The 27,938-nt window shown below is 41.4% G+C and overlaps 1 protein-coding gene and 2 non-coding genes across 6 annotated transcripts; all 3 read right to left on the bottom strand.

Moving 5' to 3' along the window:
- Positions 1 to 1,508: 1,508 nt before the first annotated feature.
- arid4a (AT-rich interactive domain 4A) lies at positions 1,509 to 26,953 on the bottom strand. Of its 4 annotated transcripts, none has more exons than XM_015350445.2 (25): positions 26,854 to 26,953; positions 25,645 to 25,708; positions 24,576 to 24,686; positions 19,371 to 19,436; positions 18,747 to 18,837; positions 18,113 to 18,192; positions 17,914 to 18,008; positions 17,294 to 17,426; positions 16,943 to 17,022; positions 16,123 to 16,199; positions 15,883 to 16,040; positions 12,401 to 12,473; positions 11,737 to 11,831; positions 10,833 to 10,930; positions 10,176 to 10,452; positions 9,342 to 9,646; positions 8,541 to 8,729; positions 8,142 to 8,226; positions 7,846 to 8,041; positions 7,390 to 7,455; positions 4,929 to 6,071; positions 4,307 to 4,411; positions 4,013 to 4,222; positions 3,605 to 3,751; positions 1,509 to 3,320 (listed from the first exon to the last, which is right to left on the bottom strand). In XM_015350445.2, the coding sequence occupies exons 2-25, from the start codon at positions 25,648 to 25,650 to the stop codon at positions 3,217 to 3,219; spliced, it is 3,990 nt and encodes a 1,329-aa protein (XP_015205931.2). In that variant the 5' UTR covers positions 25,651 to 25,708; positions 26,854 to 26,953; the 3' UTR covers positions 1,509 to 3,216. The 4 variants fall into 4 exon arrangements, with proteins under 4 accessions (XP_015205931.2, XP_015205928.2, XP_015205930.2 ...); XM_015350442.2 differs by having other exon boundaries at positions 3,605 to 3,760; XM_015350444.2 differs by having other exon boundaries at positions 3,605 to 3,760; positions 26,858 to 26,876.
- LOC138241118 (small nucleolar RNA SNORD53/SNORD92) lies at positions 14,273 to 14,356 on the bottom strand. The gene has a single exon (XR_011190311.1). It is a non-coding gene; the product is annotated as a small nucleolar RNA SNORD53/SNORD92 (small nucleolar RNA).
- LOC138241119 (small nucleolar RNA SNORD53/SNORD92) lies at positions 16,658 to 16,742 on the bottom strand. The gene has a single exon (XR_011190312.1). It is a non-coding gene; the product is annotated as a small nucleolar RNA SNORD53/SNORD92 (small nucleolar RNA).
- Positions 26,954 to 27,938: the final 985 nt, after the last annotated feature.

A 27,938-nucleotide genomic window follows, 5' to 3' on the forward strand; every position in this document is an offset into this window, starting at 1 on the left:
GACTGGTTGTGATTGTCAGGACTGATGCCTTTCTGAGAGTAATGCTGCCCAAAAACATAGTCAATGTGCTTTAGGAATCTGTTGACTTGTCAGGAAGAAACTGGGAAACCAGCTCTGAAGGACATAGGATCACATAGGACCAATCTGTGATCTAACTGCAGTAACTCTTTTCAGACCTGCAGTGGCAGCAGCATCAGAAATGTATCAGGAGAACTACAGTTCATGGTCGGCATTAAAGTGATTTGCATGCTTAGAAGCCAGTCAAGTTAACATTAACAGCTGAAAAATTACTTCTTGGCCACAAAATATGTGAAGTGGAGGCAGAGTAGTGGAGGTTTTTAGTCACCGGTGAATGCAGTGCTAACCTTGACAGACCTGGTGGAAGGTAAGCACCAACACTCATCACCTGCACACAGGGTGGTGCGACACTGCTGCAGGCCAGAGCCAGATCAGGTCCAAGCACCAGTGCTGCCTGGATTATATTCATGCTCAGAGAGGTCCTATCCAGTGTTACTTGTATGGGTGTCAGTGTCATGTTCCATATGGAAAAAACATTTTCTCTCTGTTTTTGTTCATGTTCCGTGCACCTGTTTTGCTTAAAAGATGTAATTAAATCTATTAGACCAGGGTGTAAAATTACTTGTAAGTTTCTATATAGAAACTAATTTAAAAAAAGTAGTGACATTTATAATTTTAGCTGTTGAAGGAAATTAAATGGAACCAAGGCCTTTACAACAAGTTTACCAAACTTAACATTTCCAAAAATGAGATTTGCTTTCTGTGAAACATCACTGACTGAACACCTCGATTTTATTGTTTAAATATGGAATCTCTTGAATGATTTCTGTTCTCTGAATGGGTGTTAACTTTAATTCACAGTTGTGATTTGACCACAAAAGAGCATCCTCAGAAGTTCCATCTCAAAACCACGCAAGTGTGTTTTTAGCATTGAAGTCTATGTATTCCACGTAAAGCAGGAGTCCCGGAAAATTGCTAGTTCTTTCGTTTCCGTTCCAATGTGTGTAGTCAGTTATTTATTATTTCTTAAACCAAACATGAGGATTGTGCTTAAGGTCTTTTACAGTTGAGAGCACAAAACATTTACTCCATTAAAGGTACTTATCCACAGAACCCCCAGGATTCTGGTTAAAAGTACTGCATATGAAGAAGACTAAATACGTAACGGAGCTGAAGTGAGTTCAAGAGCTCTGAATGAAAGGATCGTCAGTCTGAAATGGAAGCATAATTTAAACCACTGAATCCTGTAGATTACTCCTGCACTAATATGAGAGGGGTCACAAAGACAAAAAAATTAGTATTGGTTAAGTTACCACCTGTTCTGATTATTTCAGAAATCCATTCCATTTGAGAAGCATATTAGTCATTCAAAACAGAAGATTTAATAAGCACTGAGTTCATGTACCGATGTTTTGAATCACTTAGTGAAGAACAAGTGTCTACCTACATTGAGAACTGACCAAAGCATCTTAGCAATTATAAAAAGAAAATAAAATCATACATGAAATCTTTATTAAAACTGAATGTAGTTCTTATTTTACATAAAGATACAATGGCTTTTCTTAGGAAATCTGACTTCTTTTTTTTCCTTCACCACCCAGAAATTTAAAAAGACTATCTTTGAAAGAAGTAAGTCTTCACAATGTTGATGAAATAAAAAGTTTATAAAACATAAAAATGTACAATATATTTAGTATTTCTACGTAACACTAGGTTTGGTTCAGGCCCACTGCTGTGTAGAGCCAAGAGTTCTGTATATACAGTCTAAATTATCTGCACTAGGTCTCTACAGAATATTAACATTTAGATACAAAGGGCCACAAAGCTGTTTTAAATATACAAAGATGAATAAAAAAATCATAAAATAATTCATTTTTTACAGTTTGTGTAAAATGTATTTTTCAAATACATGTTTTTGGAAGATCTATGTACAAAATATGCAATGAAGATTACACCTACAGGTTAATTCCTAGGTTGGACAGTCGTGTATGTTCCTGTAGCAATACTTCCTGTTATTCCAATGGACAAAATTAAAAAAAGGCATAAATTAAAAAGAAAAAAAATAGTACCAGGCAATCGGTATAAAAGTTGAAACAAACAAACGAAAAAAAACTTAGGCCACCCCAGACATGGTGTGCTCCTTTAAAATATATAAATATACTCTGCGCAGAGATCGTGTCTCAAAGGTGTAAAGCAAATACACAGGTTAAAAAATGATTTTACACGTAAGCTTATGGTATGGTGAATTCCAAATTAAAAATAATTTTTCCATAAAGTAAAAATTGAGCTTGGGAGGATCCAATTATTTTATTTATTTTTTTAAAAAATACATTAAAAAAATGTTATGTCCACTGTCTGAATAAATATATTTAACAAGTCACAACATAATACCTTTATTTTACACAAAATGTCATGTCTAGAAATCTTTCATTAAATAACTTCACTGCTGTGATATATACTTATTTGAAATTTTCCATAACAAAATAAACTCTGCAATTACATATAAAAAGACAAAATAAAACTGCCAAGGGAATTAGTCTACTGAAAACATTTTCCAATTCCACTGTAAACATTTAGTTCGAAAAAGTTTGCATAATTTTCTGTGCTAAAATACTAGAAAAGTGGAAGACATAATTGTAGTTTTCAGTAAACTATATTCTCTTTCGCACTTTATTTTGTCCCACTTTTCAAAATAGGGCACTCGGCTGAACACTTGTACTTTGGCAGTTCTGCTTAGCAAGCGCATCTTTTAATGACCTTCGACCTAACCAACTCCGGCCTGACAGTGAGCTGGTCAGTAGTGACCATTCCTCAAATTAAAGACCACACGGGTTGCCTGGTATTGGCGTAGCACTGATACTAAAGGAACACATAACTGATTCACAGCGTCTATGCTGGCCTCTGACTGGAACCAGGAAAAAAGGTTTTTGCTGAAAAAAGTGCTTTATACTGTAAAAAAAATGAAGAATAATTTGCCATGAGTAAGGCTTCACCAATCTCCAGTTTACATTCAACTCCTCTTCCCATTCCTGAAGTGTAATTGGAAATTGGAAGCAAACAAGGGCCGGGAAAGTGCACAGAGATTGGACTGGCATGGTCAATCCAGTTGAGTGCTTTCAATGCTTGCTTGTGTCAGAGTCTCAGTACTTGTGTCCATGGAGGCAGCTGATTGCTGGGAAGGCAGAGGGGAGCGTTTCATCACCTGCACTCCACTGCAACTGTGTTCTGGGTGGGAGAGGCCGAGGACGGGCTCATTCCTGTATCGGAGGAACCGGACGATGTGGACGCCGTCGTGTGAGAAACTGCCAACAGCAAAATCAGTTAAATTACAACCTAAACTGGAAGATCAGTGATCGCTTTCTTTTTCACGATAGTCCTTCAATAAAGCACACTAGGCACTGTCTTCAATTAACAAAAGACAGGCGCATCAGCAGAGCTTTCGAGACGCAACAGGCCTTCAGAGTGCAGGTTCCTCAAGGCAGTTTGAGAATTAAAGCAAAGAACATATCAGACTTAACTGTGAAGTATTATTTATAGATATGCGTTTGGTTCATGCTAGCTCAAGTGGAATAAAGAGCAATCTTACCTTCTCTTTCTTTCTTTTTTAATCTTTTTCGTCTCCTGTCAATGGAAGCCACCTCTGACTTGAGTGACATATAGTACTTCCTTATTTCCTGCAGTTTGTCTTGCAGGAAGGTGATCCTTTCTGTACTTGTCATACTGTCCAGTTCCGCTGTACCAACAAAAGTTTTGAGAGATTCTTATTCTATGGCTTAGACATACTATAACAATCAACATTACACAATGCAGTGTGTTTTCTTTTATCTTCAGTATACACGAATGAAAAAAAGTAAATTTTTGAAAAAAATAAAATCACTATGCTATTGTACTGACAAATGTACCTGCTCTGTTACAAACATTTTCAATTTATTTGAACAGAATGGACAGTCAAATTAAGTTAAGTAACAAAGTCTCCCCCCAAAAAAGTACTCACTGAGCTGGAAGGTCCACTTGTATGTTCTCGGGGAAGGAAAAGCATGCTTCTCCCTGTGTTTCTCCTTGTCCGCGTCTTTGCTGCTCGGAGACGTCACCCTGGCTGGAGACCGGGCCAGCTTGTTGGCCTTGGACACGCCGGAGTGCTTCACCGGAGTGCACTTGCTGGGGTTCTCAATGGCAGGAAGGTCTTCACTGTCGCTGCTGTGCCCTGCATTACAAGAACATGTGTTCAATTACACCACATCATTTCAGCACATGTGGGGCAAACAGACTGAAAAAAAGAGAAACTCACCTGCTCCATTCTTCTCATTTTTAGATGCTACACTGGTGCGTTTCTGGTTACGCTTCTGCTTCTTAGCGGACAAGCTGTTATTACAATCCATTGACCTCTTCTGACCTAAATTAAAAGGTAGGAAAAAACAATTTTCAATAACATCATTAAAACCATCAGATATTAAACATTTAAACTGGACTATTTGATCATAAACAGTACTTCAGTATGGCCAAAAGTTATGCTCCTTTTCCAAATAAAACACAATGTGCAATTCAGACAACATATTTGTCCAGATCGGGTGTGTCTAGACCTGGTCCTGGGAAGCTCATATCTAGCAGGAAAGAAATCTCTATAAAGACCTGAAACTATTTCCCATTGATCAGTTAAATTTACCAAATTAGTTCATTTACTGATCCTCAAGAAAACAAAATCAAAATACCCTTCAACCTTCAAGAAGCAGAGCTCCCCTCCACAGAACAAATTTGTTTAATCAATAACATAAAAGTATTCATAGTCTTTAGAGAAAGAGGATTGGGGGTATCCCAAAACACTCATAAGTGGACTAGGGTACGGAGACCCTGATCTAGATAAATCAGCTCACACATGGCCAGATAGCAGACAGAAGTGGTGTCAGACTCACCCCTGTCTTTGCTGTCCCTTTCCTGGAGGGATAAACTGCAGTTGCTGGAGCTGGTGCTGGCATCAAACCCATTGGCAGACTCACTCTCACACAGGCCTTCCTGAGACTCTCCCGCGACACTGTCCACCTCGATCGTTGTGTCACTCTCGCTCTTGGTGCTGTGCGACTCGTCGGGGCTGGGAGCGGCAGCTGGAGAGGCCACTGGGAAGCCCTGCTGCGACCCGGCGGCCACATCCGCCAAGCTCAGAGCCCGAGACTTGTCGTCTACCGTCTCTTCGCTTGGGGGCTTCTCCTTCTCGTCCAGGTCATCGAGGTCAACCTCGTGACACATCAGGGCTTCAAGGCCAATCTGTGGCATGAGCTCTTCCTCCTCTTTCAGCTCACTTTCATCTGCAGGCTTTTCGGGACCGACTTCAGTCCCGTCTTTGACGGGTGGTACAACCTCCGGGGTGAGGGAAGGCATCTCCATTTTATTTACAATGTCATCCGGCAAACTGTCTTCACAGCCCCCCCTGAAGATGCCATCGACTTCCATTTTCTTTTCAGGAGAGACAGTCTTCTGCTCCTCCCTCTTCTCCAAGCGTACCTTCTTGTCGGCCACCTGCTGCTCTCCAGCCTTCCTTTTCACCGGCCTTTTGTCCTCCTTGCAGACATCCTCACTGGCCGAGTCCGTGTCGGAGTCCTTCAGCTCCTGCTCAGCATCTTCCAAGGCTTCTGCGATTTCTGCCGGCTCTGCCTTCTCGGGCGTTAGAAGGCAGGTGTCTGTGCTCTCCGTGTGGTTGGTCGTGGGGGGCTTGCTCATTTCTGAACTGGGTTCCTTGGACCTGCTCCGCCTCCCCCTGGGTTTTGGGGATTTCTCTGTCTCCTTTCTGCCCGTCTCCTCCTCTTTCTGCTGCTCTATTGGTTTATCTTGCTCCAAGACCACATACTCCTCTGCCTGCTCTTCCTCCTCGGACAGCATAGGCGGCTCTCGCCTTTGTTCCTGGGGGCTTCTGGGACATTCCTGCTCCAGTTCGCGCTCCTCAGCGCTGCTTTTGTCATCCTCTGCCTCACCACCCTGTGTGGCGTCGGGGATATCTGCCCGGTCTGCTTTCTTTCCTGGAGTGTCCTCAGCTTCACTTTCTTCTGACGAATTACCAGAATCTTATAGGGAGAAATATTAGGATCAGTATCACAGCAAAAAGACAGCAACAGCAAAAAAAATAGTTTTCCTTCTATGGTAACACTGAATTAAAGATATATTGTAACCTAGTTCTTTTACTTCATTACTTATTCGCTTAATATAGTAAAAACAATGTACTAAGACAATTTTTGACCAATCGAACAAGTCAGACAACCCTGAAAACGATATTAAAAATTAAAGTTGATGCTCAAGTTTTGCAAGTGATAATTATGCCCAGTGCTTGATGTTGACTATTTTTAAAAAGGAAAGCAGAAAATAAGCCCTCTCAAATATATTTCTGAAATCCTTTGATTCTTTGATACTTAAATACTAAGAAATCACCCAATTAAAAGTTGTCGATAGCAGCACAAGAATGAAGCTTTATTTTTACATTCAGGTTTAAGATCCAAAAAGACAATGAACCATGCTACTGAAACTATACACTTACTCTTCACAATGCTTAATAAGGAAAATAAGCCAAACGCTTTAATACTATTTGTGCTACATATCACATTACAGTATACTGTAGGTATAATATCTAACTGATGGTCAACTTTTGTACACATTGTATAACTGTTTCCTAAAGGAATAATACTTCTCAAAGCTGTACCATTATAAATATCAGGAACTGTCGATTTATTTTTTTTTCCATAAATTGTCACAACTAACATATGAAATAAACACTTTCAACATGACCACAAGATAAATGTCATAAACAGTGACTTATTCATACCATTAATGACAGTATCATTAACACTGAAAAGGGATATGAACGGAAACAAGCTGAAACAGGAACAGTCAACTACTTCTAAAATATCGTTTTAATTAATATCTATCTGCAAATGTTTTAAGAGAGAACGTCCAGAACAGCAAACTGACAATTACTGAAAGGAAAAGGTTTTGGTTTTGAAGCCTGACTGTATCTTGCAGAATATCAGGCAACTTGTTGAAAGCATCGTGCACCTTCTCTCAGGCTGCCGCCAGCTCTCTCTCCTACTGGGAAGTGTCAGCAGAATAACGATCAAAAACACCACCGACCACAACTGGGCTGATTTCTCCCCTTTTCAATACTAGGCTGATATCTGCATACCTCCACCGATTTAGAGAACACTAATATTCTCAAAAATAAATGTAGAGTAATTGCCCTTTCAGGAAATGTGCTTAGCCCAAATGTCTACTGCCCTGTGTTTCTAGAGTAAAAGAGGTCCTCTGCACCCTAGAAATATTCATCTGCATACAAACATGGTATTCCTGTGCTACTGAAGTATGAACCCGATGTTACGGCGAACAAGACCTTACCGTTGGATCCTCTATCAGAATCACAAGTCATTCCAGACGTCCGCCTTGTCCGCCTTCTAGGTGTTCCTATAAAAGAAAACGCATTTTGTGAATCCCACTCAGAGCTTTAGCAATTCTGAACCCAATTCCTTTAAGACCCTTAAGCAGGGAAAACAAAACATTTCTTCAAAAACATACTTCTATTTTGTTATAAAACCAGCTCATTATAATTCTAGACTGTAAAATCATGAAGCTAACCAAACCAGAAAATTAAGCTGCTTGTTTCAGGTTTAAATTTAAAAGCTTACTCTGTTGAAAACCAAGATTCCTACCTATAAACATGTGCTAAAACAACTCCAAACGCACGTCTTGGCGAACAGAGAGGCGGCCTTGCGACCCATTCAGGAACAACCGCGAACTAGAAAAATCAACACCCTTTCCGAACAGCGGAAAGCGCAAGCTAGAAAGCAGGAATACCTTCGACGCCATTGGGCAGCGCAGACGCATCGGAGAGGCGTGCGCTCTTGCAGCTGGCTCTGCCATCACTGCTGGGCGTTTTGGAGACACTCCGAGAGGAATTGGGAGGGGTGGACTTGAGGGGGGGCCGACCCCGTTTGGACTTGCTCTGTTTTTCCTCCTCTTTCTTTTCTTCCTTCTCACCCTCATCTTTATTCTAAGAAGCAAAAAACAACAATTATTTTGGAGAGGTGCAAAGGATTTTCGAGCTGACGGTTCCTTTAAAAGCATTCGCCGACGTCTGCACACCACCTCACCTTGACTCTCTTCTTCTGCTTCCTTTTTGTCCCACTTTTGTCCACCGGCCAGATAATTCTGTCAGCTTTCACCCACTCATCATACCTACACAACAAACATGGAAACAGCACTATGAAAGCCATTCATTCCAATAACATTACAAAGTCCCAAGGCTAGCAGCTAGCAACCAACTCCAAATCTCACTGCATGATGCCAGGAACATCAGAAGCATCAGTGTGCTTCTTGAGAAGAGCTTTACAAAGCGCTGTGAAAAGCAGACATACTAATACTAGGCCTTTTAACAAAGATCTACATCACTCTCCAGAAATGACAAGAACACAAATATATCTAACGCACAGCTTTGCTATTCAAGTGCCACTTGAATTAATGCTGAAAGAAACACCCAGCTTTATGCTTACCTCACATTCCATCCATAATAGTGCACTAAGTACAGAACCTCTCCATCATCCATTTCAGTGTTCTTAATGTTGGCTTCATAGATTTTCTGAGTTTTCCCCCGGCCATATTTTACTTTTACTTTAGTCCCAGTGAGGCAATGATCCTCCTCCCCATCCTCTTCAGCCTCCTCTTTGTTCTCTCTCTCACCCCTGGATAAAGAAAAGTGAGACTGATGAATGGATGCAGGGGCCTGTGTGCTAATTCTGCCTGGAAAGGTGACTTTTCCCTCTGTTCTGCTGCTAAACTCGCACCTCCACACAGCATTTTAATGCTCATTTACACGCCTGTCTCACTTCTTACACCATTCTTTGTAGCATATTGCTGTCACAAAGGGAATGGCCAACAAAAACACTTTATCCACTTTCTCGGTCCTAATGCGTAGAAAGAACAGGTACATAAATGTTTCGTCGAGAGAATAGGCTACCTACGGAAGACTGAACATTTTCTGCCATTTAAAAATGTGCCTTTTTATTCAGATTGGGTTAAAATCCCAAATCGCACTAGATAGCACAACCTCAATGGCTACAACTGTTAAACTGCATCATCATTCAATAATCCAATTGGATGAAGTAGTTCTACTGCAAGTCACAGAAATCTTAAGTGACTTAAATAAAAAGCACTGAAATCGGTGATGAAGAAATCCAGACTGCGGTGCCAATTAATACATTTTTTCTGCTTTTTCCACACCGGAACATTAAATAAACCTGCTGTGTGCATGCCCTTTATTTTCTCAACAGAGAAAAGTGAAGTAGTGCAGTGACCTCTCTATCGGCTTTCCTCTCTCCTCCTCCTCCTCCTCCTCCTCTTCTTCTTCCTCTTCATCCTCCTCCTGCTGCTGCTCGTCTTGCTCCTCCTCCTCGGACTCCCTGTCCGACTCCTCCAGCCTCCTGCTCCTCCGCTCTGCCTTGGCTCTCGGCGGCCCTCTCTTCCCGGGAATCTCGCTCTCCTGCCGGTCCTTCTTCCCGTCTCCCACCTCGTCCGCTTGCTCACTTTCCTTCACTCGCTCCAGTTTGATGGCATCTTTTCCTTCAGATCTGACAGGGGTCACCGTGCACCTCCTCCTCCCCTGCAGAAGGAGAAACTTGCACATGAATGACTGTCAAATTCATCACGGCATCTGTAGCAGCTACAGTGAAATGTGACCATTTAAATGTGCACAGAAAGCATTTCACAAGGCACAGAAAGCATTTCAACATTTGTCTTACAGTCTCAAAAGCATTCTATAATATCTGTACGCAATTATGCAAATATTATTCATGCGATGTGATTATTTTTATCTATGAACGAAGTAGTACAGACTCCTGCACAGATTCACCGCTACCCTCAGTCTTTTTGATTCAACTTGCAATATTACTTGAAGTCAAAGCACGGTAAAAAGTCAAACCTCTTAAAATGAAAAATACATGTGCTGTTCGAACTTACGTTTCACTGCCTCCTAATTTAACACCGGGGTAAAGATACCATAACGCTTACAGACTATGGAAATTAAAAAACAAAACAAAAACAACAATCCCAAAAGTAGCCTGAAATGGTTTAACACCGACTACAGCATCAAGTATTTTCTTGTTCTCTGGAAACAAGAAAAACCTCCTGACCCTGGGGTAGCGGATTTCCTTCTGCTCCTCTTTTTCACTCTCGCTGCTGGAGTCGGACTCTTCTGCCAGGGGCTTCTCTTCTCCTCCAGTCAAGGCCTCTTCTCCCACCGCCTCTTCCTGGTCTTCGGACACCTCCTCCTCCTCCTCCAGATCCTTCTCTACTTCCGTCACATCAGCCTTTTTCTCCACTTTGACTGCGGGCTTGGGATCATTGTGATGGATGGTCCTGAACTCTATACACGCTGATCGGCAGTACTCCTCAAACCCATAGAGGTACCTGCGTGGCAAAAGAGGATTGTACACCATGAAACTGCAGGACAGAAGAACGGAAACGTACTTCATCGCAACAAGAGCTCAACAACTGCAAGAAGCAAACTTAACATCAGAAAGAAATGAGAATAGACAAGATATACTCGATTTGAAGGGCCTGGGAACAAGTATTCTGCTATTATGCAGAATTTCGATAGTTCGTTATGATTTAGTTATTGGAAAAACACCAGGATGGAAAAGGCATCTATACACAGGCAGATTCAGATTTTCTTTCGCATTATATATATAGATAGGCATTCGCAATTAGTAATTCACTAACTACTTGAAATATGAGTGGTAAGAGTCTACATTTACAACAAATTAAAATGTATTACGAATTCGACTTACTTCCTGTAGGCAGTCTTCACATTGTAAGAGGCGGCAGAGTTCAGAATAGGAATCCCAAGGTCCATATAGATTTGTTTCCACACTGCACCACTTTCAATCTGCAATTATCCATCAAACAAGTTGTAAACTAGCTGTAAAAGTAAACTAATGACATGTAATACTTATGTTTAGACATTAAAAGCATTTACACATTCCAAAAACCTAGCATTTTCAGCTGCAACAATTTCATGACCGAGAAAAGTGATGATCTTATGCAGCAGGTGCACTGACATTTTATTGAACAAACAACTTCGGTAAATTCATTACACTGATTAACATCAGTCATCAATGAGATGTCTACTGTGACACTGTGGCATGTGTGATCATTACAGCAAAAGGGACAACATCAGTGAATCATGCTTTGCACCAGGTTGTAGTCTTAAGGGATTCTGCTCCATTCCTCTCATAGATTATGTACAAGCAGGAGCATGTTCACTAGTCTAGGAGCAGTAGTTGTCTCACATCCTAGCTCAACCCACAAATGTCCAATGGCAAGCAGGGCATCGATAGCTTAACTCTCACATAACTGTCACAGGCTCTACTGTCTTGATAAGTGGCGCATATTGGTTCCTTTATTTTTCTCACCAAGCTTGACATTTGGAAGATTAAATCCCTTTCGCCTGTTCCCAAGCAACTCTCTCACTACTGTGGTGATTTGGCATGCAACAGTTGTAAGACACCAAGGAGTATCACAGTCAGTAATGAATAATCAATTGATGAAAATGATACCATGAACATGTAATCAATACACAACCTGCATGATTTAGTTTTCACAAAGCACACATGTATAGAGTGAGAGTTTCATTAAATGTTCAGTATGCAAAAATCTAGTCAATCAAGTTGCACAAATGCACATTTCACTCACATTGTCACATCCTCCTTGATGATACACCAGCCTGAAAAGCTTGAAGAGGTTCAGATCCTTGTAGCCAAGAACAGGGGGCTTATTAATTGGAGTCCCTGTGAACCACAAACATTGGACATTGCTTTACCTAACATTTATATTACATGAGCAGGGGCCACAGGCCAACAGTGGCCCAGAATCCAATTCATGCCAAGTGACAAAGCTGTGGGAAAAATCATTGCTGATTCATGTTAAATGTGTGCTTTGAAAAACTGTGGAAAAATAGCACTGAGCCATCTTCACAACAAGCATTTTGTAGGTAAAAAACGCCAAGAAAATTGCTTGGCAGCATTTTGTAACCTACGGTTTACGTCGATATGCTGTCGATGAAGTCAGGAATTTAATTTCAGGGATTTCAGAAATTTTACCTTTCAACACTTGATATTTTGTTAGGGGGCTGTAGAAAGTGCCATGCACTGCAAAGAATTCGAGGTGGCAACCTATTCATCTTTCATCGTGCTGCCATAACGACCCACAATCAAGTGAAATGACATTCTTAAGCCTGCAGTATCTAATTACGAGAGCCCAAGTAAAGCATTAACCTCAACCCAGCGAGTCAAACCCAAGCCAGCTGATCTGGCCGTCAGTGGCTTGCAAGAGTCAGGAAGTCCCGAGCAGACCTTACCTCTGTCCTCCATGAACTTGTAGAGCTGCTGCAGGAAGTGGTCTCTTTCCTCAGGGTCAGGCTCCTCTTCTGGCTGTAAACAAACAAGCACACAAGTCACACCCGCCTGCCATCATCCTCATCATCAGCTTCATCCTCACTTGCACTCAAGAACTGTACTTCTGCCAGAGTCTCAGCACAAGTACACTTAGAAAAGCAGGCAGGCAGAAGGCCCTTTCTCTCAGTAAAATGCACGATCCTGCTAAAAGGTGTATTCTGCATTTTGTACAAATCCTTTCACAACAGCACTGGAAAGGAAAACAGGTTTTACTTACTTTAAAGAGACAAGAAGGTTACAGAGTCAAACAGTTGCTGACAATAGTGAGCAAGCTCTCCAATGAGATAAAAATGGCTGCAATTACCTGAAATACTGAACTCATCTTGCAAATTAATCACAATCAGGGATGTTTTCCCCCTTTCATCTGTATAATACACTTAGTCTAAATAATTCAGCGACAGTACTAATGTGTTACAGCTATTTTATAGCCAACACATAACAGTTTTTTCAAAAGCATTTTAAGGAATATTAACATATTAGAGGTCTGTAAAAATGACTTTGCTTTAGAGCCAGAGAAAGTTATCCAGTTCCTTCTAAGGCAGTATTCCATATACATTGTAAGCTGACTAAAGTGCTTTCCTTTAAAGCCTGAAGATTCAGAAGACATGTGCGGAGTGAATTTATAATGAAGAGAGTATCATGACAAATCAGAATACAATTCAAAGATGAATAATGCATTACAAAATAAAAGGCAGACAGCTACACTTTTGGTCTAAAAATACCAACTGCATAAATAACGTCGTTAAAGTCTGTCAGCACAGTAAAACACTGTGCTTACAATGGTTTCCCAAAGGACGGGGATATTAGCATAACACACTTCCACCTTCTTTACAAAGGCCCCTTGCTTTGTTGTGGGTTTCTTTGTGTGAAATATGTCTCATACTCCACAGACCAAGGTCAATATCACAACACCCAAGAGGAAACTTCACACAAGCCCCACAGTGACTCAACGCTCAGGACTTGTCAGGACACTTTGCTTCCTCACTAACCTATTTGTTCAGGTGGGACAGAAATCCACAGGTCACCGAACGGTGGGCAGGGTGCACTAAGACCTTTGGCTTGTAGCTGTGTGATAAGCGCCCTCTAGAAAGCTGCTCCTTGTTTTGCTGCCTATTCCACATGCTCACCAGGACTGCTGCAAAACTCAGTCCACACCACCGCTATGATCCACCCACACTCACTCTGTACTTCGCAACGAAGGCACAGGAACTCCTAAGCCCTACGATAAAAAGAGGGCTCCCGAAAGGCGTGACCAGGTAGTGTGCTCCCTGCACTACGCCCCTGTCTGACAGCCACTGGGACTGCCCCAGCAGCTGGGGAGAGGGCTGGGGGCGACCCGCCTCTTGTGACGACGCCAGTGACTGACGCGCCCCTCTTCCGGCGACTGCTCAGCAGCCTGTTATGTCCCTGCAGAGCTCGTAAGGAAGGGGGGCCAGAGGAGCACTTCCTTGGTCCCTGGGTGGACACCAGTGTCACTGTCGGGAGCCCAGACTCACACACCTGGCAGCTCCAAACCAGGTGGGTGCTAACAAAACCAGCACTTCTACACTAGGAAAAAAAAGCATGAAGAGTTACTTTTATTGTTCAGACTAGAAGCTACAGGGAATTTGTTTTTGTATAATTTAGTGAATACAATAGCTAGAATTAATATACAGATTGTCTTAACTGTTCAAACGTTGCTCAGCATGTTTCAAATCAAATATTTTAGGGGAAAAAGAAAAAAAAATACAATTTTACGAAAAATTGTTAAGGCTTTACAGCACCCGAGAAGAGAGCTGATCAGATAGCCAAGAGAAATGAGACATCAGACTGACTTCAGCACAATCTGCGAAACCATTCTCAAAATATCATCATGTCAGCTCTTGTTCTGCAAGACTAGGTAATACTGTAAACAACATCTCATAACATTAGATTCAGTTTTGAACATATAGAATGCATTACTTGATTTGCTAAAACACAAACCCAAAATTTTCAGCTGCAGTAATTTTGCACCTCAGGTCTGTTCTAAAGAACTCAAAATGTTTTGTAACACATTGAGTTCTGCTGCACCTCCAAAACTTCTACAAAGCCTCTTCAGACCCACAACACCTTAAATACACAATAGGGCATTAAAAACCAACAATCCAACCCTACTATATAGCCGTGAACCTTGAGTGAAACATTTTTCTACTATTGACTAAACACAAACCTCACAAACATGAATACATAAAGGCAAAATTAGTATTAATTGAGAAAAAATACCTTTTTACAATGGCAATTCTGCTAGTGAAGTACATTTCTTTGAAATACGTGCCAAGTACTTTGAGCATACACCAATGCAAACACCAAAGACAGAAAAAACTCTTTCCAACAATGGAAACAAAACCTGTTCCAATTATGTTGTAAATAATTAACACACAAAGACGACAGTTTTGGTTTCAAATCCTTCACAGTAATGTGGGGTCAAAACTTACTTCTGTGAGCAGGAAAACCAAATTGAGCCTCCCAATTTTAAACACAGTGCTACATGGCTACACTTCTCGTTTCTGAAGCTGCACGTCTGCAGCAAATTAAACATCAAGTGAGGAAAGCAAGTCTGACTGCCTCGTTTAAAGGCAGCTGGCAAACACCCACAGGCAGGAAGCCAAGCTTCAGCTAAGCTCTCCTATCTTTAGAGCATGCTCTCAATGAAAGCCAGCAGTGTGTTGCCATGGAAACGCTGTCGGAAGCCATGTGTACAACCATTCTGCCTGGCTCGGAGAACAGGAAGAATAAGCTCTATTGTTGTTTTCTGTAGCTCAAACATTTTCACAGACTACAGCAATTCGGGAAACTAGAGTACGGGTATTTGACCAAGACATCAATTTCTGCGTTTTAGAAAAGCAGACCCAAACATTGTGTTAAAGGAAAAAAGAAACTTCTATTGAGAAGACAATGCAAAAACATTTTTTAGCAAACCCACTTCTAAAAACACCTAAACTCATACATGATACAGTTCACCCACTGAAAATTATCCAACACTTATCTAAAACCTTGTAACACAGCTAAGTTCATTTGCAGCCTTTCATCATTTGTGGCTCTCGTTCAGCAACTAGAAATAAACCAAATAGAAAGTAAAAAGTAGAGGAATCCAAATACGCCAGCTAGATACCAATACCACTCATTTTTATTTCTATAAAGAAGTGCAAAAACATTTAGGCCGCTTTCACAAGTACCCCAATACCCAGTAATTCTTGATTTCCCTTTTTGACACCTCACCAGCATCCCTCGTTAGCCAAACTCGCAGAACGTGTTGTTACTGCGACACCTCATCAAGCTTCAACGCGCTATACAGCAAGCACAGATGAGTCAATATAAAAAGGGGGGTCTTGAGATTCAGGACACTCAGCACATTTTAAAATCCTACCTCTTCCACTTCTACTTCCTTCTCTTCATCATCCTCACTGTCCCTTCGTCCCCCATCTTCTTCATCGCTACTTGAGGACTCCAGGATCTCACTCATATCCATCTTCCAGCTTTCAGGGACAGTTCGAGCCTTCAAGAAGAGCTGTGCTTCTTCATGCCCTAGAACGAAGGCAGAACATCACTGAACTGGTCCTTCAAGTTACACAACCACACCAAAGCCACCAGTAATGCTGTACTCTACCTCTCTTAGTGGAATACTCTGGCTTGGATATGCTGTTAGCATCCAGCTCATGGACGTCTTTTCTTGCCACTGTGTAACTGAAAGAAAAAGAAACAGGAGAGTAGATTTATGCTGGTGATGCTGTTGAACACAAAGACTGGAAAAGAAAACTGAAGAACTCAGGACACCAGTATAACAACCATTCAATCCCACTTACTGCAGAAGAGCTTACTTCACCTTGTTTGCTTTTCAATAGTACAGACTGAAGACAAATTAATATTATGCATTCACAGAGATTCTCGGTCTCACAAAGATTGTTAATACTTCATTGAGGATTATGGTGTAAAACCATTCAAAAAGGATTTATCTATGGTAGCAACACAATGAGTCAACTTTTTAATTTAATTACAGAAACGGCTATTCTTAATTAATACCAGCTTAGTTGCTTTTCTAAAGCAAAAGTTGGTATTGTTTATACATCACACCTCCAGAAAAAGCTATTGGGAGTTTTTTTTGTAGTTTTAGACACAAAGTGTAATCCAACTGCAAACGAGGACTGATCAGATAGCCAAGAGAAACATAACATCAGAAAGAATTCAGCATAGTCATGCGAAACCACTCTGGAGATATCATCATGTAAGCCCTTGATTTGCAGAACTAGGTAATACCGTAAACATGACACTTCAGATATCACATCACAGCTCATTCCAATTTCGATTTCACTACTCACTTATACAGAAGATACTAAATGCAGTAAAATTACCAGGTTCAGTTTTTGTTTAGCGTTTCTTTTATAAAGAGTGGCAAAAACACTCCAGTTCTACACACGGTCGAAACTTACAATTTGGAATCTGCAAAAGATCGCACTAGGCATTGGTCCTTTTTGATAGCCAAGTCATCACTGCAGCTGGGCGATATAACCTGAGTAAAAATGTAAAACAAAAAACTGTCAGTAGCACACTAACACACTGATAAGCATGAGGCACATGACCAACATCAGAGCAACAACAACAAAAAAAAAAAGATATCAAATGTCTTTTCAATAAATGTAATAACATTAATGACAGCAATTTTTAAAGGCAGGTTAAAAATGTCCCTTGTAAAAGCCAGGCAAAACATGCATGCCAGCTCTAAAAGACTTAATTGAACAGCTAACACTAACACGTTAGCGATTTAAATTTACAGCACTCACCAAAGCTATGTAAGAGGCGGTTTTATCGGAGCTGCTCTGGACGCAGGAGATTTTCCCCAGCAGCTCATCATTAAGGCGCCTCTTGTCATCATCTTCCTCTTCGCTGGATTCTTCCTCTTTCTCATCCTCAGCACTGAGAGACGAAAGAATGGAACCTTTGTTTAAGTCATCAGGACAAGAATCTGCTGATCTTCATACAGAAGGACACAAAGACACTCTTGAGTGGCGACTTGTCTTGGCATAACTTAAGAGCTAGCCAAAGGCATCAATCCCCAGGATGTTTCTTTAACAATCAAAACCTCAGGCACAGGTAAAGCTGCAGCATAGTTTAAAAAATGAACTAGAATAGAATTAAGGGAGGACAGATGTAATGAGTCCTAGCCTTGGCAGATGTATCACATCATGTCACAGCATAAAATACAGCCTTAATAAATTTAACACTCTATGAGCCATTCAAACCTTAAGAGCCCTGGAGAATGTACACTAGGAACAAGCAGAAATCCTTGCTCCCCTTGAAAAGTATACACTGGCGGGGGCAGGAGTTGAGCCTTGTGTTCTGGCAGAAGCAGGAGCGTTTCCGTTTCAGACTGAAGCCCTAACCGCTGACACAGCGCACTCACACAGGCAGGGAAGAACGCCTTCCTCGGTTTGTCTTCTTCCCTATGACTGGCGTGCCGAAGTGCTCAGGGTTTGTTAATGGCAGTTGGTCCAAAGTCTGCAACAAAAAAAGGGGGGGAGAATGGGGTCATTTCATGTTTTTGTTTTTTACATTTAACATAACTTGCTAACAATGGAGATGTCAAGCTAGATGGTTTTTACCTCACTCTCTGCAAAGTGTCTTTCGCCTTTCAGGCACAGTGAGGTTCTCCTCAGTGTCCTCTCGTCACCATCGTCAAACACTGCAGCCCAAACAAATACAACAATTTTAAATATAACCCTCGCCAATTGTTTGAAGAGTTATATAAGCTTAAATTAAATAAGTTTCTCGCACTCATCGGACACAAACATTTCAACCTCCCTAGGCCATGAATCTGTCAACGCTATTATCCAACATAACTAATCTCAGGTTTACATAAATATCCAGCTGTAAAAAGGCTCAAACAGAAGCAACAAAGAAACTGAATTTAAAACATTTTAGAACAAGCACACATTTTCATTTAAGCCTGGGGTGATGTGCAGTTTAATCTCTGAGCAAGTACATTATGCAAGCAAGCACAAGGCTTGGAACAAAGGTCTCTTCTGCTACTTGCGCATATTTACGTCACAAAGTATGGCTACAAGTTAACCTAAAATTCTGGTGATCGGAGACAAGGCAATGTCTGCTTAAGCTGAAACAGGGCAGTCTTGAGCCAAGATCTTTAATCACTCAGGACATCCTTGCTTGAAAGAAATTTAGAAAACCAGATTCATTGTGCCAAGAGTAAGAAGACCAAAAGGACAGCAAGCAACTTACCTACTGTATACCAGCTGGCATCTGTGAGTTTGCTGATGACGCCTTCATGAAACAGCCCATCAGGACTCTTCACCTCCACTGTGGATCCCACCTTCAAGTCACACAGCAACAGAGAAGTGAGCGTGCAGCAGTGAGGAAAAGGGAGAAGTGTTTTCTGCTGGTACGCAAGCTGGCTCAGAACAAGCACACTAAGTCAGGGTTTGTGAGTGGGCCCGAACTTTAATCCTGGCTGTTATTATGTGCAACTGAACTTATCTTTCACCAAAGACTCCTGTAATCAAAAGTTCATTTAAACACCAAATAAAACCATTGACAGTCTGACAAAACTAAACATTTCCGCATTGTTTTTCGTAATACAATATAAAGAGGAAATGGACTGAACTCTTTCTATTCAGAAAAAAATAGTTAAAACACAAACCACTTCCTGTTTCACAAAGTAGTTAATAATTGCAGGGCAATTCTATTGAAGAACAATAGATTTCCTGAAGTTCACTAAATGCCTGAACAAAGAATGTCAAATCAATGATAGAAAATCACTTTTTAATTTTTAAACCTTCCCCTTTAAGTTAACCAAGGCCGATGAGTCTGTAAGATGCGAACTGAAAGGAAACAAACAACACTCACCCTCAGAGGCCCCTTGACCTGATCATCCTGAACAACTTGTGAAGTATTATCACCCTTCAGGAGCACCTAAGAAAGAGTCAACATGCAGGGTTTATCAGACTTGGAATAATGAGGCTGTTTAACAGACACACTTTGGAGTCACTGATCAGCAGCCAAGTGGGATTTTGAGTGAATCCACTTCTACTTTGACACATATGACATCCTATACTGCAAAAGCACACTGGCCTGCAGAATGAAAGCAGTCCTAATTTCTGGCCTTGGACATGTTGGAAAATTGAAAATCTGGAATTTCTTCCCATTGCCTCTCCTATGTGTCTGCCTCCCCGACCCCCAGCCACCTTCCAAACATTCAAATGTTTGCGGTAAGAATAATTCTGACGGTTTTCATTTTTAACAAAAAAGCTAACGTGGTCATTAACGTTTCAGAAACCTGACAGCTGTGGATAAAAGTAGTGAGCTGTATTTATTCTGGATTGCTGTCAAGATTTTTTTTATATAAACAAAGTCAGATTGATATTATTCAAAAGGGGGAGATAAGAAATAAAAATACCCAACCCTATCCACCTTCTGCAGCGTGCTGAAAGGATAAACTTTTTGCCAAAAGCATGTGCTAGTTCTGAGCAAGCTCGAGTCTCGGCAGAGAGGACATTTTTCCCTCGTCTTCAGAACTGCTGGCTCACAGTGAAGTTTTGCTGTGACCTGAGCCCAAGTGCTGGGCTTGCCCCCAACACACTTAAAACCAGGGTTTTCAGTCATGCTAGTGGCTCACAATCTACTCAAAAGCCAAACTGCAGAAGCTGGAAAATAATCTTCAGAACTAATCAAGGAACCCTTTTTCTGTTTTAGTGAAAACTGCATGACAGTTTCAATATAGCCACTTAATAAGATTTTTTAGATTTTCTAAGAAACATTTTTAAAACCACTCACCATCGACAACAACAACATTGCTACACTCCAACAAAGACAAGGGTTCATACATTTAACGGCCAGCCTGCCCTTTATCCATCTCAACAATGAATTGCTGTTTGGGGAAAAAACAGGAACCCACCAAAGACTTAGCACCACTCTCAATGATTTAAATACCCATTGTTATCAATAACAAAACAATAAACATAACACTTGCTAGTATATTATTTCTTTGCATCTATAGTTGATCTAACTTCAAACAGTGACACATCTATAGACCTCAAAAGCCTCACACTCTCCAATAACTGTGAAACGTAAAACAAAACCTCAGCAGGCCTTGCACAACACAGAAATCAAACCTGTGCAATTACTTATCAAAAATGTAATTGTGGGCTATTCTGAGCTCGTTATGAACTTCCCAGGTCAAGTCTACAATCTTTTCTTGTTAAAACAAACATGTTCCTATTCTGCACTCCTGGATTTCTTTTTACATCAGGGGACCAAAGCTGTTGAAATGGCTGAACGATCTCATGTAAAATACAGCCACTCCAGAACAGCCAGAAAGCCAACCAGCTAGGCAATTCAACAACAACCCTTGGTCTGCGCTTGTGTGGTGTCTGTCTTTCAAGAAACATCTTGCCCTGGTGAACTGGGCTGCTTCCAGGGCATGTTCTTACTTGAGCAGTGTCACAAACACAAACAGTACGAGTGGCTTTTATTGGAATTTCATATAATTTTACTGCAATTCTCACCTGAAATTTGTCCAGAAATATCAAAAGATAAAGCACCACTTTATCCTAAATAGAGAGTATTTTCTACTGTAAACTATAACGGTACTTCTCAAAGCAGAGTAATTTTCTTTAAGAACAGTTTGCAAATAGTGATCATTAAAACTAGTCCTAAATCTTTCCTTCACTTGTCAATAAACAGAGATCTTAACAAACACAAACTTTTCTTACAATTAAAAAAATAAACGTGGAGAAAGCCTCGTATGTCCTTTCCTTCTGAGACACTGTGTTTCTTCTGCTTTTCAGCATAGAATTCACCTCTACGTGGTCCTCTGCAGCTCACAAGCTGACACGCCTCCCCATTTGATCATATAAAAATGATAAGCTGAGCCCATGCAATGTTCTTCAGAACTCATAAAAAAGGAACCACTCCAGAACTTATGCACTGTATTTTGCTAATATAAATATGCATCTGATTTGCGATAATACTGCAGGTATTTGTAACATTGTAGTTCAAAATAATTTTTAAAAAAAGGAAATAAAAGTGGAAGAAAAAAAAACATTAGAAAATGGTCACCTACTCTTACGGACTTTCAAAATAAACCTGTCCAGGGACACTAAACTGCTCAGCAGCTATGAATCTGATATGCTTAACCTGAAAAAAACTTGGCTTGTAATATTTCTCAAGATCAAAAATACTTCGCTGCTTTGCATAGCACTCATAGATGCCAAATTGTTCAGTATGCTTGCTGTTTCACACATGGATTTGATCTGTTGTAATACTTTATACTTTATGTTTAGTTCAAGGATCAACCAGTCTCTCTTTAAAGCCATTCATACTACCCACCACCAGTTAAATAACCAACACTAGTGTGATTATACCAACATACAGGAGGCAAAGAATTGTACTTGGACAAATCTTATATTTTTGAGTAAGCAGGGCAAAAATGACTGCAATTTCAGCAAAGATTTTTAGTGGTCCTCTGATATCTTGACATCTTACTTATTTAAAAAAAACTAGCTGTTTGCCAGCTGTATCTATGTAAAAAAAAGGCTCATTAGTAACTTCAAAATACTAGAAGTAACAAGCTTATCAATCCAAGCCACCTCCAACAGGCTGCAGAAGAGTGGTCAGGACTCTGGATTTGTCACTGGGCTGTTGTGGATTCAATCTCATGAGGGTCATGTACCATATTGATCTATTTTTTGACAGACACATGACCATCATCTAGCCTGATCTCAGAAGCTTTGCAAGGCTATGTCTGCTCATGCTTTGGATGGGAGACCTTAAAGGAAATTATGTATGATGAACAAGGAGCATTGTATCCTAGAAAGTGCCAGCCAACTTGGTCATTAAACTGGCACTGTTCAGAGAGCAGGGCCTTAAACCCCAGTGTCTTGCCTAAACTCCACTCTGGGCTTGCACAACCTGGCCTCCCTAAAGATGCCTTTTAAGTCAGTTTTTGAAGCAATGTCCCACTTCTCCACCTGATCTGCGGTGCAGTGGGGCTGCAGGTGCAGAATGGCTGCTCACTTCACCCAGGTGAGTGCTGCACTTCAGCGGATGAAGGGAGTCCTTTGGGATCCTTCGGGAAATATATAAATAAATGGAAGGCATTATTATTCATTGCAAAATGCTACGTCTCTGGAAGTAAAAAGTGGAAGCTAAGCGCATATTTAAAAGAGTTTTAGTTTTCTCGACAACAGTACTGGAATGCCAGTCTATGATTTAGATATAGACCAAAGGATTACACTCTTTTGCGAGTTGACATACAGTCCAAATAGAAAATCATCATCCATCCCCTAACTGTTCAATCCAATACAGGGAGGTGGAGGAGTCGGACCCTCTCCTGGCACACAATAGGCACCAAGCGGGATACACCCAGTGCATCTCGGGGCACAGACAGACAAAAAATTACCAACCTCAGTAAATACCTTGAAACAAAAGTATTTCACAAAACTCACATGCATTTCCATTTGCTTTTTTGTGCTTTCTTCAGAACACAGCTACAGCACAGCACAGCTTTAACCACAATGTTTCACAGGACTTTTTTTAGCAAATAAAATACTGAAGCAATTATCACCTGCTCTGTGGACAGATATAGTCTTGATCATCACATAACACAGGGAAGATTCTTTGGAATGGCAAAAGCAACTGAGCAGTGGAGCCTAAAAACCTAACACCCTTTCAGCATCTGACTTCTCTTTGGCAGTTAGTTCACCTTTAAGAGCCTAAGTTGAATTTTACAGCTTACATTGCTAACAAGCAGCATTCAGGTTCCTTTGTGCTGGCACATTTTTTTATCTAATGTGCTGATTCTGTATAGGATGGGATTTGGAGGCAAACGCATATTACGTAAAACGCAACACATGACAGAAAACATTCTCTAGCAGATTACGGTGATAAAAAGCTTTATCACTGACAATGATATATTCTATTTAAAACATATGAACGGTTACAAAAGAGGAGGCCTCTCAGCCCAACCACTTCATGTTGTTTTTTAGTATCTTAGTGACCCAATCATTTCACCCGGCCGTTCTTGAAAGAAACCAGGTTATCGACTTCAATAACATAGCTGAGCTGCTTGCGCAAAGAAGCACAAAAGTCTTTTATGAAGCTAAGATCTTTTCTGAGACTTTTCTTTCAAGGCCCAAAAGTGACCCCATATCAATAGTACGGGATACAATACTAGCTGGTTTCCAGGTCTTGCTGCATTTCGCAGACTTACACCCGCTCTTGGGTTCAATTGCAAAGAATGGATAAATATTAAACTACGTCGGTCTCAGGTTTCGACACTGTGTGACGTCTGCTGACTCAGAAAGCATCACTTCTGCTCGTCAGCACTGCTTCAGGGAATACCATGGTAGACAGTCTGCTCTAGGGTATTGGCTCACTGATGATGCAAACCACACCAGAAATACAGGAAGCCTTCCAAGCAAACAAGCACCCCTCAGTCATGACACAGCTCTCTGTAGTCCTTAAGAGATACCCGTGAATACTTAAAAGAATTAAAACTGCAACTTGGGGCCTAACAGTTTGCCAAATCAACACAGAACGTGAGAAAAATACCCTGACATACATATTAACAATCAGATTTTTTTGGGACAGCCATTTGACCTCAAAGAGTGTCAAGTGCAGTGTTTATTTTGTGACAACACATATAGAGCCATGAACGGAGTGTCATCTACAACCTAAAAAAAAATATTGGGGCAGTTATATTAATATTCAAATATTATTTTGTTGAACTGTTCTAGACAATGAGATCCAGTCTTGAAACTGAGTGTATTTTGTAAATGTTACAATACGCAAACTACACGTTCAGCTTTAATCCTTTAAATACTACAACCCATTAGCTTAAGAAAAGAGGATGCCTGAAACAACACTTTTTTAACCTTCAGAAAACATCTGAATTAAAAGGTAAACTCCCAAACAAACATAAGCTGGGTGTGCAATTAATGGACACATCATTGTTAAAGGATGGGTGATCCTCTGCTGTTTAACTTGCAGCAGTTATGAAGCACTAAGAATCAAGTGGTCTCTCAGGCAGAGCAGTTGGTTGAAGTCTCTTACCTTAACCTTTACAAGTCTCTTGACGGTTTTAATTTTTGCCTCACAGAAGGCACCGCGGTACTTGGCGCTAACATCAGTCCCCACTGTTAGATAGGCAGGCTCATCCGCTGCCTGCAAAGAAAGGAACACGGATATTTCTTTTTCATTAAATTGTTCCCCTCAGTTATTTCATGAAACAAGATGTCCCTTCTTAACTTTCGGATTCACAGCAGATTTCAATATCATAAATTATCTTGTCATCTCTGCAAATACTTTGCGACATGCTTCTCTATTGTAGCTTCTGTTAAGGCACAGCGGTTTAATGAAAGGATTTAACCAAGGGTGGAAACTTGCAGTTGGGGTGTTAGGCACTAAAAGATGCAGAAACAAGCTTACTAGGTCAGTGCGTGAGCATTGCCTTATTACTATTAAAGCACAGCATCCATGAACTTTGCCAGTCATATAAAACTTAACAATGAAATACCTTTTACTACGGTCCAGATTATGTTCCATACTTTTATATCACTTCCAATAGGGTCATCAAAAGGCCTGAACTTAGAAAACTTAAGATGCCAGTGTCTTAAGCACAATCATCAAGAAGTGCTCAAATTTGAGATTTTCCAACTTCTCCTTTGCTAGATCAACTAACACGCACGGGCTGGAAAAGGGGGAGGTTTAAAGCCAGTGTATACCGTCTAATACTGAACATTGTTTCCTTGAAAACCCAAAACCCTGGTCCAGAGCCCTCCAACAAGAAAAACGTGCTCAAATGTGAACTTTACACGTGAAAAAGTCCCAATGTCACTGGCAAACAAAAAAAATGTTTTTTTTTCCCCTTTTAAAAAATTAAGCCCACTTGCCTCAAGATGAATCATCAATCTTAAAAAGTACACTTCGAAATAAGCCATCTGGTTTTACACAGATTGCTCCCAAGCAACGTATATTACCACACACACACACAAAAAACCCCGACTGAAACGGGAAGCATTTGCAACATTTAATTTGTCACTCTTCTGTGCCACGACAAAAGGTACAGCCTTGAGATAAAGGCGTCGGCTACGGGTTCGCCGTGAAAAGAAGGCGACCTTACCTTCATCGTAAAGGGCTATTTGAGGGAGTCCAGCTCGAGGGTCTCCGATCGCTCTGAAAGAAAACTGTGAAACAAGTCGGTGAGGCCGACCGTCAGGCTGCACGAAACGTAAACACCGGAGGACGTCCGGGGAGGGGGTGGGGGGAAAGAGACAGGGTCAGAGTTACTTTTCATTCATTGCATTGAACTCTTGCTCTTAAATTAACCCCCCCCCAAAAAAAAAACTTATCAGAACCCAATATTTGACGAAACCAAGGCATTCCCTTCTGCGGCTTCCCTGCGAACCGCCCGGCGTGTTAAGGGGAACAGACACAACCCCCAACCACCCCCCCCCAGTCACACACCACCACCACCCCCCCGGGCTTCACCGGGACCGCGAACCCGAGCTCGGTTCGTGGGGATCGGGACACGGGGCCGGCCGTGGGCTGCCCCAGTACCAATGCACGCACACACGCACACACACACAGACACACAATCACAAGTGTGTGCGTGTTCCCGCTTTGCTCCATTCCGACTGTGTCACGTCGCCATTGCTCTCGGTGCTGCACTCTTGTCAGCGCACAGGCAACAACACACCAGCTCCGGCGGCTCTGTGCTCCGAGCAATTATGGAGGTGTGCCACACGATGGGGTTTTTTTTTTTTAATTTTTCCTCCCCACTCAAAAGTTAACTCCGGCAGCCACTACCGCTTTTCCCTTCTGCAGACGGAGAAAAGGCTTGCCTTCGACGTGGGGGTGGGAAACGCAACGTCTAAGCGTGATTTTTTTCAGCCCCCAAAAAAAAGGGGAGATATACATGTTCACAGACGAGAGACAGTTTCTCAAATGGCGATTTAAACCGCCTAGTTCTGCGAAAGGGGAAAGCCTCAAGTCAGGCTTTTCCGTGTGGTCCCCTCCTAACAAGTAAAGGGGCAAAGGCGATTTCAAACAGCACCAGGCCGCCTGCAAATCGGAGTACGACACAAACCGGAGGATTTATTTATTTAAATCAATCCACAAAAGGCGCAATTCACCGCAAAAACAAGCCGACTGGTCCTGCCATTCAATTTCTTAACCCACCTTTTCCTTTTCGCTAAAAAACTAATACAAATTCTACTTATCAACGCCCCATAAAACAAAAAACACAAAGTTGACACTATACACATGCAATTTCGCTACAAAAATCTGCTTCTATATAACCTTTGGGTGAGATATTAAGACCCATACTTACATACTCTGATCTGACTGTTCACCACTCAGCAGGATTGCCAAAGCAATAAACGAAATAACAAGCTGTTGAGCCCAGGCAGTGCTTCTCGAAACCCGATTGGCTACAAATTCAGTAGTGGTAGCCTTAAAGCAATGTGATTGGCTCCTCGATACTCAAAATCCTATAGGACATCGCGCTTTTCCCGAGCTGATTGGTTGATCCGAAAGCGGCGCTCGTACATACGGCTCCCCATTGGTTGGTGCTTTCTCGCGTCGTGATTGGATTCCTGTTCGTTAATGGTAGAGCCGTTTGCGGAGGCGATTGGCTACGTTTCATCCGGAGTTTGCCTCCCCGTGGCACCGATTGGCTGAAGAGACGCAGGGAACGCCCCTCTTAATTAGCCATTGGCGGCTTTGTCACACTGAAACGGAACTGGATTAGACCTTCCGCCGTCTGCGCAGGCGCGGTGGTGCACTAAGGGGAAATAACTAAAATACTGTACTGTGGCTCGTTTTGATGTGTTTTTGAGGAGAGTTCAATAAAACCTCTCCTGGCAATTGTGAAACAGCACAACGAATTAAAAAAAGCAACAAGCACAAATGTCACTCCTGGTTCGTATGTTTCCTGCTGGATGGTCTTGCAGTGCGTATCACGTTGAGGCAGCATTACTCTTAGAAATTAGCCTTATCTTGCCTCTCCGCCTTTTGTGTGCAATTCCATTTATCCTCACTCATTTCTTCACTTCGGGGGGTGTGCACAGAGCTGCAATATGTTCTCTGCAAGTTTAAAGTCAATAAAAAATAAAAAAAAACTCCAAATGCTTCCTGCGCATGTCTTGCAGAGGATCCCCTGCGCCATTTTGTACTTGGTTTCTTTTCCATTTCGGGCGAGATACGGGGAGAGCGGAGGGCGGATCGGAAGAGGTGGGTTTTGCAATATTTAATGCGTTTGCTTCCTTACTTAGGGTCCTAAGTGCAGTTATTCGGTACACGCAGGAGCGGGGAAAGCCACTGGGCGCGTCTTCCCCTCGCTGTCTCGAAAGGAAAGGATCTTTTCCGAAATGTTTTTTTAAAAAAGGTCAAATGAAGGCTGTCTGCGAGCAATGG

This window comes from Lepisosteus oculatus, chromosome 8, assembly GCF_040954835.1.
Source record: "Lepisosteus oculatus isolate fLepOcu1 chromosome 8, fLepOcu1.hap2, whole genome shotgun sequence".
NCBI lineage: Eukaryota > Metazoa > Chordata > Actinopteri > Semionotiformes > Lepisosteidae > Lepisosteus > Lepisosteus oculatus.

Bases quoted from the DNA above. Each gene is read 5' to 3' on its own strand.
- arid4a (XM_015350442.2), bottom strand. The intron at 17,427-17,913 runs GTGAGTGCGCTG...TTCGTCTCTCAG, and splicing joins AGGCGTTCTTCCCTGCCTGT to TGCTGAGGATGAGAAAGAGG. The intron at 12,474-15,882 runs GTAGGATTTTAA...GTTTGTTTACAG, and splicing joins AGGAAGTAGAAGTGGAAGAG to CCAGAAGAGGAGCCTGACCC.